Genomic DNA, 10,888 nt, shown 5'->3' on the forward strand with positions numbered 1-10,888 from the left:
TTATTTTGTTGTTTTGTATGTTTTAAGAGTGCAAAGGTGATGATTTTATTGTGGTGATATGTAACAAACTCAATCAATTAACAACTAAATATTTTGTTGAATTTAGGTATAATACATATAACAATTTCACCAATTTAAAATTCAATTCATCCACTTTGAATTTCACCAATCAACTAAAGGATAGTATAATATAATATTCACCAACTTCATATGTTAATATGCAACTTTTTCCTCAATACAAAAATAAATATTCAACATTTTCAAAACACCCTCAAAAAGAGTAATCACTCCATAGGATTGTAAATTGATAAACTTATACATCCATTCTAACTCGATTACAATAGTTAACAAGGATAACTTTTCTTGTTTGGAAAATCTTGTAGCTTATGAAGTCATAATGAGAAATAGGATAACTACATAGATCATAGGAATCTAAAATAAAGTAAATAATTAAACTTAAGGAAAAAATAAAGCTTAAACATAAAAGAAGAAGAGAAAATTACAATATTTTTAGAGAAAGAAGACACTTGCTTGAAGTTAGAATATTATAAAGAAAGAGAAAAAAAAAACTTAAAAAAGAGAGAGAAAACATGTTTTTCTGTTATTTTCCTTTTTATTTATTTATTTTATTAAAATCTTCATGGTATGGGAATGTTGCTGATATAAACTTATTTGAAAACAAAAAATTAATTAAATGCAGGAAAAGAAAAGAGATTTTACAATTAACATGTAAATTTAAATTTTATAATAGTAATTAATATATTCAAAATTAACTTTTTTTTATTTGAAAACTTTTTAATATTAATTTTGTTAAACTTATATAATTTATTTATTTAAATTTTTAAAAAATTGTGACAATAAATTTAAATTATATTATTTATAAGAGTAATAGAATTAAATAAATAATTATTTAAATATTTTTAATATATTAATTATAATTTGAAATATTATATATTTATACAAATGGATATATAAATAAAATGTAATGTTATATATTTTACTTAAAATTATAAATTTTTTCATAATTTATAAATATATAAAGAAAAGTCAACTTTCAGTACCTGTTATCTACCAACATTGAATATAGTTAGAACTTATCTTGTTCTATTTTATCGTCATTCACTTTCTTATCCTATCCTATCTTAGTTATTAAACGAAGCTAATATAAAGAGTGGATTAAAAAACCCTACTAAACTACTTTTGAAGCCTTTAATTCGAAAATAATTTAATATATTAGTGAATTCAGATGTAAAATTGTAAATCGATATTTAAAAGCTTTAAAGTTAAAGAGAATCTCATTTTCTAAATTATAATATATTTTACAATCTTTTAAAAATAAACAAGTACAAAATAGTAATTCTCTTGGAACTAAATTTTGAAGTCAAACAAAGAGACAAATATAAAATAAATGGAATATAGATGACTCGAATAAGAGAGTAAAAGATATCACTGTTATTAAAAAAACATTTTTATTGAATAAAAATAACACGAATTTGTGGGTGGTTGTGACCATCGCTGTCTACCTCATTACCTCCGCTTCAACACCTTTAAGTTATGCGAGGATTTTTCACAAACATGTGTTATGTGAATGTCATCAAGTGTTGCAAACTAACAATGCAATTTCAAACACTAACTTCGAAGTTCTTGCATGTTTTCTTTTATTGTCTTCCATTTTACATTTATAATATTTACTATTAATTAAGTTTAAGCTTAGTTTATTTTCACAAAATTGATTTATAAATAAAAGAAATAAACACAGATTTTCTAAATAATGACTCTAATATATATCATGTTAGAAGTGAAATTTAAGCTTAACTTAATCCCACATAATCGACTTATAATATGAGGTTTGCACATGCCACTTATATACTATGAAATTGTCTTATCTTTAGTCGATGTGAGACTTTCAACACAAATACACTTAATAACTTCCTGTAATAGTAGTTTAAGGAAGTTAAAACACTTACAGACTACAAAAACTTCTTGTAATTAAAATAGACGCAAAAAATGAATGATGGTATAAGTAAGTGGTACAATGTGAGACTTAGACTCATATTTGTATTTCCAACAAAACACAAAAATTACAAGACAAACTAATGTACGAAATAAATAAATAAAATACAACAACACTAAAAATAAAATAAGAATTATTCATATTTTATATACGGTAAATTGATCTTTACACGATACATCTAACAAATTTTGATAAAATAAACTCTGATATCATATTAGAAAATTAATTTAAGTCTAACACATCTTTACAAAAAAAGTAAAGATTGTTCTCACGGATGGGTCTTTCGAGAGAGAATCACAAGAAGATAAAATACTAATAAAACATAAGTCTAACCCACATATAAGGGATTGACATTATTTCCGACCAAAAAATCCTAAAACAATAAATTTATGAGTATTTATTTTTATATATGGTGTTCAACTCTCTCGTTTATTTAAACTCATATTTAAATTCTCTAACATTATATTATAAATTAACTTTATCTCTTAACTGGTGTGAATCTCAACCAAATAAAATAATATTTAAAAAAATGTTAACACTTTTTTTATTTTATTTTTGAATTATTGAACCAACCATCTTAAAGGTGGCTCCCCCACCACCATTTGACTATCTTATGATAAACGTTCTGATTGAAAAACTTGAGACTTTTATCATTTCTTTTTTCTTGAATTCTTGGTCTCAAAGGAGTAAATATGAGATGAAATTCAGCCGAAATTGTGGACTGTAAATTAGAAGTAGGTAGAATTTGTTGGTTGTGAATTATGATGAATTAATTAATGTAGGGTTGTAGGATATTCATGTTAGGAAATGCGTTAGGCACACTTCAAATGGAGAGTTAAAGTTCAAGACTTGAACAAAATGAAGTCAACAATGAGTCACAATTTGGAACTTAGTATGGTGGAGTTTAACTTTAACCACCATATCACATTTTCTACATATCAAATTATGGTTCAAGAAACATCTTCTTAACAATATCCTTAACAACTTGAATTAGGGACAAAAACACGTAAATAAATCCACAACAATTACGCATCGTGTAGAATACTTCATTGATTTCTGACATGAAACTGGATTTTTTAATGCTGGGATTCAAATATTGGTTAATTTAATCAATTTATCACATGAGACTTTATCGTGTGAAGTTTATGTTAGTGTAAAAAGAAAGTTTATAAACTCAGAACGAATGAAAAAAAAAATAGTAAAAGTAAAGTTATCCAGATTAATAGATTCGTTATACCTATTATGATTATGATTATAGAAATATTATAACGTAACCATACTAAAATAAATTTTTAGAAAAATATTTGATATAGATAATAAATAAATGTTGTATGTAATGTTTAATATCAATAAAAATTTTGTTGGTAAAATATTTATTGATAAATTTAACTGATAGATCGAAAAATATGTCAATAATTATCAATCAATAATTCATGTTTTCAGACTTTAGATCGTACTTTTTAATTTTATCTCACATTTTGTAAAGGTTATATTTAAATAAATGTGACATAAAATATTTATGATTTTAAAACAGTAGGTTTCAAAATTCTTTAAATCACATGTATAAATTTGTATTTTTTTTTACGTTTAGGTTACAGTTTTTTATATGTCCAAGTTTAGTTTGATCTAAAGCAAAAAATGTTGTAATGCGATAAAAAAAAAGTTAGTAATTACTGACCATTTAAATTCATCAATAACATGAATAAATATTTGTTGATAATTATAGATGATTTTTTTATTAATAAATTATGCAATTTGGTCTTCATCTTTTCCATTTTTTTTTATTTCTCTTCTTCCACTTCTTCTTCTCCTCTCACCATTGTCGCTGTTGCTAATATGTTCAACACTTTTTATCGACAAAAATATTCATCGATAATTAAAATCTTAAAATTTATTGGTAAAATTTTTCATAAATTTATTTTATTAACAAATATTTTTCTATCAATAAAATTCGTAAATAAATATTATTTGACGAATTCTTTTGATCATTAAAATTTCATCATGTAATATTTTCTTGTTATAATATATAAGAAAACATGAATAAGAGTTTTAATCTCTATAAAAAACTATTTCATTTACAACCAACATTATAAATTCAGATAGTTACTCATCTTAAACTGAAAGCATACGTAATTAATAAGAACAAAAAAAGCCTTATTTTATTGAATTAAAGATTAAAATGTATAAACTTTTATAAAGATACACCTAAAATCTTAGAATGGTCACTCTATTATTCCATTTTGTATTTGGAAATAAAAGTCTCACTAAATTTAGATAAAATTGACCATGTTTCTCCGCAAATGTTTTCAGACGTTGATATTGGAAAAAGGGAGGAGATTTTTACTTTTGGACCACTCACATTAACTTTTATAAATTTTTATTCTTGTTGGAATAAAACATGAACTTCTACACGAGATTGGTTTTCTAAAATTGAAGAAATTTTTTGACAACTTTTTTCATTCTTCTTTTAATTCACTCTCTATATGCTAAGTTGGTTCTCTTTCCTACTAGAAGCATGTGTTAATTTTACCATTCAAACCTTTTGTGAACCAGATTTATTTATTAAAGCAAATTTTATATATTTTGTTTGTAGCAATGGGTAAGTATACATGAAATTTATTAATAAATATTTTCAAAACTCTTCTTTCCATTGAAGTAACAATACCCAAATTGTTAATATTAATCCAACTTGTTTTTTTTTGTTATTCTTCAATCAAATTTAACTTTTTATTTCAAATAATTTATTTACCTAATAAATATTTGTTAAATGCAATCTAAACTATTAAAAGTGTATATATATATATATATATATATATATATATATATATATATATATATATATATATATATATATATATATATATATATATATATATATAATATGTGCTATTTCCATATATAAAAGAAGAATTTTGAGATAGAGAAATATGGGATGTGGCAGTTTTTGGTAAGTTTCAACTACCTCTTATTTTTTAAAATTGAAATTTCTTCTTTCTATTCTTTTCATAGTTAATGATACATTATACTGTTAAATAAGAATAAATCAGCTTATTTTTTATTTCTCAAAATTTAAAATTTTCATTCTCTTTATATGGTCAATGATAAATGACTTATTAAGTAATATAATATATAATTTTTATATTAGTACAAATTTTGCAATGTTATTTGTTAGATTATGATTGTTTCATGCACATTTATATAATATACATAATTTGTATAATTTCACAATTTAATATAACCTTCTAATTTTTGGGTAAAAATATATAATTTTATAATTATGGCCCATGATTTGTTTATTGGGTGTGTTAAACTTTTAATTACGGCGACAGTTATACTTATGGCCATTGATTATAATTACTGTTTCAAGTTTAAAGTTTCCAATTAGTTTGGATATGTGTTTTTTATTAAATGGTGCAAATTACAAATTTCTATAATTTTTAAAAAATTATTTAAAATATATTATAAACTTTTTAATGTATATTGAGTTTCTTACAAAATTTGTATGAAATGAGAAAAAAAAGGTAATAACTACACTCAAAATCACATGTCTAGGTTTAAACTTGCATTACGATGAGAAACTGAAAATTTTAACGTGAATGTCAAGTTTTAACTGAAAGTAAAACTCATTATACCATTTGGTTACAAATAATTAAATATTATTTATTAAATTAAAAGAATAAAGATAATTTCCTTTGATCATATATATTTTATTATGAAAATAATCAAGTATATATATATATATATATATATATATATATATATATTTTTTTTTTTTTATGAGTTGTATGTTGCACTAAAAAGGTAAAAGCAGACAAAGACTTTTCATACTTCTTTTTCAATTATGATTATTTAAATACAAATTGTACTATCAATGTGATTTATCATGACATGTGAAAATTTACAATAACTGTATTAAATACAATTTACAAGGTTGAACTTTAGTCGGTTTATCATATTTTAAATTGTATAGGTTATACTTCTTCAATAATTGTATTTTTTTTATGTTATTAGTTATATTAATTTAATTATTTTTTAATAATTCCAGTATAATATTATTTATCTTTATTCATTAATTATTTTTTTATTGTACAAAACACTTTATCCAAGTAGTTCCTATAGTATTTTTGAGATACTACAGTAAATTAAGTATGATAATCATTCAATAACTCAAGTAAAATAAGTAAATTGTGAAATAACTATGGTTTGTTTGAAAGAGAGAGGGTAAGAAAAGAATAAAGATAAAGGAGTAGAAACTAGGATTTATAGATTAAATAAAAGGAGTGAAAATAAATAAAAAGGTCACAGATTTGATACGATAAAATATTTTTTACTATATATTACTAGGGAAGTGATTGGTTAACAAAGTTTTTAACAAAGTTTTTGACAAATTACTAATTTAAGTATAAAAGTATTATTTTATTATTTTATTTTGGTTAAAAAATAAAATAATAATCTATTTTAATTTCATTTATAGTAACTTTGTCAACTTTGTCAAAAAACAATTTGTCAAAACATTATTTTCCATATTACTATATATTAATATAGCAATGGTAAATTATGTACTTAATTTTTGTTGAGTATAGTAACCATAATGAGGTTTTGCAGAGACATGTGGGTTTGGTGACAGTTTCTGGGACAAAGGAGTCTGCTACGCTATTTATTTATTTATTTACTATGTAACCAACCACCCATTAAGTGTGTGTGTGGCCCTCAGTCCTCCATTATAAAACCACCCTTTCTTCTTTCCATTCCCACTCACTCACCACAAAATTAATCAAGAGATGGCTCTGGGAAGAGGCAGTGCAGTGGTTCTCCTACTCTCTCTCTGTTTCTTGCTGCTTCACTCTCACATGGCTCATGCTGCCACCTACAGAGTCGGAGGTACCGGTGGTTGGACCTTCAACACTGTTGCCTGGCCCAAAGGCAAACGCTTTAAGGCCGGTGACACACTTGGTTCGTTTCCCACCTTCCAATTCTCTACACCAGATTCGTCTCTGCATATTTCAGACAGTTTTTTTTCTTAAAGTTTTGTGTGAAACATGAAGCACCGACAACCTTTTATGCATGTTTTGTTTTTTTGTGTGGATGATGCAGTGTTCAGATATAGCCCTACGCTTCATAATGTGGTGGCAGTAAACAGGGGTGGGTATGATGGTTGCACAACTCCAAGAGGGTCGAAAGTGTATACTTCGGGGAACGATCAGATCAGACTCGCTAAGGGACAGAACTACTTCATCTGCAACTTTGTGGGTCACTGTCAAGCTGGGATGAAAATTGCCGTCACTGCTGCTTGAGTTTGTGTTAACTTTTCGATAACTATATATCTCAGTGCTTTCCTACTCCTACAATTTGTAATGTAATGCAAATTGGAACTTATCTCATAACATAGGTATGTGTTCGAAGAAAAAGGGTAGCTATCTGTGCTCTCTTTTGTGTATCTTTTACTTATTATCTGTTTCAGAATAATGAATCATGTCGCCAATATCATATATATCTCAAAACACCTTTTAAATAGATATACTTATTCAATCCTTTGATGAGGTAAGATTATATAGTTGTGACTCTGGCCTTTTTAGAAGGTTGACCAGCCCATTTTTTTCCAATGATTTTTAAGATAGTTATATTATAAAATTTAACATGTTTTTTTTTTTTATCTTATATTGAAATTTATGATTAAACAAAAATATCAAATACATTTATGTTGTCGGTGCACTTTTTCAGATATTTATAGATCATGTAATTCAATTCTGTCTGAAATGTGAATTTATATAAGTTCTTGAAAAACAGTTTTAGATAAGTCTAATTTAATGTTTGACCATTTCGATGAGCATTTCCAGTATGGTAATCTGGACCCTGTTGACACAGCATAAATTTTATTTTCTATTCTACTCTATAAATCATTTTTTTTTTCATATTCAATCATTTAATTTATATTTAAATTAAAAATTTTAATTTCATTTTAACTAAACAATTTACTTTAAATATAATATTATTAGTATTCAAGGTTGTTACATGAACCTAAGAAAGAGTAAATATTAATGGGTGGTTCGATAGCGGATACAATAATAAATTCAATATCTAGTAAATTTCGTTCATAAACTATTATTTTTGAAGATGATATATGTTAAAAAGTGAATTTTAAATCTAACTCAACTTTAATATACCGATTTATAAAGTAAGGATTGCACTCACTTATATAACTCACTTATTTATATATATATATATATATATATATATATATATTGTAAATTAACCTTATCTTTGGTTGATATGAAACTTCAAACACTAAAATCAAGAAAAAATCAAGAAAGATTGAAAGAGATAAAAATTCACATTTAAAGAAGATATTATTAAAAATTCAATGTAAGTTAAACATAACAAATTAAATAAAAATAAAAAAATAAATAATATATTTGGATTAAAAATGGTGTACTAAATTATTCTATATATTTATTCCCATCTCATTGTTATTGTATCAAATCTCCTTGTTGAAAAAACTTACATTAAAGATCTTGTTGACACAAACACGAATATGTGACACTCATCGTCATGTGATATCAATACTGTCATGTGACACAAACACTCACATGTGATATTGACACTCAGTGGTGGATCTTCACTACAAAATTTGGAGGGACCAAAACAATATAGTTATTTGATTATTAGATTGGATCAATAATATAATACTTCAAAAAATAATTTATCTAACTGAACAATTTAATCATTAGGACAATACTTCAAAATATGTAAAGAAGTAAAATCTATCTTATTTTCATCTTCACCAACAACTTCTCTTCTATCATTTTTAAAGAATGAATTTATGGTCTTATTCCTCATCAATATACTTAAAAAAAATTAATATTAAAAAATAATTTATCATAATCTAATGAGAAATTGAGAGTCATAATTATTTTATAATCAAGTCATAAAATCGGTTTGAAAAAACACATAATACATTATTTTTTTCTTCTATATTCATAAAAAAATGAATATACAAGGTTCATGAAATAAAAAATAATGTTAATAACTATTAAACTAATAGTTCATTATCAAGTGAGACAAAAGAGTTATCTTTTTTTCTTCAAGGAAAGAAGAAAACAAATGACAAATGAGAGCAAAAGTAATGAGTTTGTGTTTAACTTCTTTTTTTCTTCAAAAACAAAAAGAAAACATATGAGGCTCAAAGATGAGTACAAGTTTAAGAAAACCTAAAAATATAATGAGAAATAAAATAAAAAAATATCTTAATAAATATTTGTTTTAATTATTATTTTGATTTTTGTTTCCAAAAATGTAAGTTGGTCCTCAAATTGATTTAGTCTTAATTTGGTTTCGATATTTTAGTCAAAATTTGACATTTTTTTACAAAAAAAAAAATTAAACCTAAATATTTTTACTCTTTATTATATTTAATTTTATATTTAATTATTTATTAACATTAAGTATTATACTTTATAAAAAAATTAAAAAGACAATTTAAATTTCTATCAATTTTTAAAATACATTATTTATAATTTAAAAAATTTCAAAATTTCAAAATTTCAAAAATATATAATTAAAAAAAATCAAAAAATATATACATAATTAAAAAAAATCAAAAATATTTTGGGGACCAAGGTCCCTCCATGCTACATATATAATTCGTCACTGCTGACATTGTCATATGACACCATTGTTGTCAAGTAACATAACAATAACTTGATAAATGGTAAAAAAAATTAAAATAATCAAAAGCTAAATAAAAAGTAAAAGATATAAATATAAATAAATTGGAACTACTACAACATGTGACATGTACACAAAACATTAACAATGTTAATATAACAAAAATAACCAAATTAGATTATTTTTGCAAATGCAAGAACTTAATTAAATCAAATAAAAATTTGGAACCTAATTAAATAATTCAAACAAATATGAGGATATTTAAGCCTAAAACAAGAAAAGAAATCTTTAATTAAGCAACACTAATTACTTTTTAAGGAAAACTATCTTATAAAATTTAAATCAATTATATTCACCAATAAATCTTCATAAAATATTTTGTGATATCAAGATAGATGTATAAAATTTGAAAAATGATACTATGACTTCCATTTTTTTGATTCTTATCATTCATTTTCTGATATAACTTAATGTGAACCATTGATTACTGTATTTTCTTTTGAAAGAATCAATGACTCATACTCGATCACGTTAAGAAATAAAAGAAGTCAAGAAATAGAAATTATAATATCACTTTTCATACAATTTTTTAAAATATATTAAAATTAAAAGCATAAAAATATTGGGGAGGGGGGAAGCCGTCGTATGACCCTTTTAAGCTCCACCATTGATTATGTTTTTTGCCAATATTTTTCGTTGTTGTTCCTTATCTCGTTTTAGATCAGGATAACGACAGTATAGTTTGTGGGAACTTTCAATCAACATTTTCTTTTTCATGAACATGATGATTAGGATTCAGTTTTTTTTTTTTTTTATTGTGTATGGACAAGCCTTTAATAAAGAAAATATAAATTATACTTTTCTTATCTCTATTATTTAAAAAAAACAAGTCGTTGGCAATACAACAAAAATATAAATTAACATTTCAATCATGAGGTACAATTTTTTAATTTACACTTTTGAGAAGAGTCAAAACACACAATTATAACTGTAAGTGGATATGTTTGTCTTAAAGTTCATCGTATATTCACATAATAAAGATCGTGTTTTTAAAGCCTTGGTGGGTTATATATATTAACCCTAAAACTTGGAATTTATGTGAATCAACTCACATCACAACTTAATTTTAGGCTCAACCCTACATTTTTTCACATTACACGGATCCACCTGTGATTGAAGCACATGTATCTAACTATAATGATAACTAAA

At 24.1% G+C, this 10,888-nt stretch overlaps 1 protein-coding gene across 1 annotated transcript; it reads left to right on the plus strand.

Moving 5' to 3' along the window:
- Nucleotides 1–6,702: 6,702 nt before the first annotated feature.
- On the plus strand, nucleotides 6,703–7,530 carry LOC114176940 (basic blue protein-like). Its single transcript, XM_028062146.1, has 2 exons — nucleotides 6,703–6,967; nucleotides 7,109–7,530. The coding sequence occupies exons 1-2, from the start codon at nucleotides 6,796–6,798 to the stop codon at nucleotides 7,306–7,308; spliced, it is 372 nt and encodes a 123-aa protein (XP_027917947.1). The 5' UTR covers nucleotides 6,703–6,795; the 3' UTR covers nucleotides 7,309–7,530.
- The last annotated feature ends 3,358 nt before the right edge of the window (nucleotides 7,531–10,888 follow it).

The sequence above is a fragment of the Vigna unguiculata genome, chromosome 3 (genome assembly GCF_004118075.2).
Source record: "Vigna unguiculata cultivar IT97K-499-35 chromosome 3, ASM411807v1, whole genome shotgun sequence".
Taxonomy (NCBI): Eukaryota; Viridiplantae; Streptophyta; class Magnoliopsida; order Fabales; family Fabaceae; genus Vigna; species Vigna unguiculata.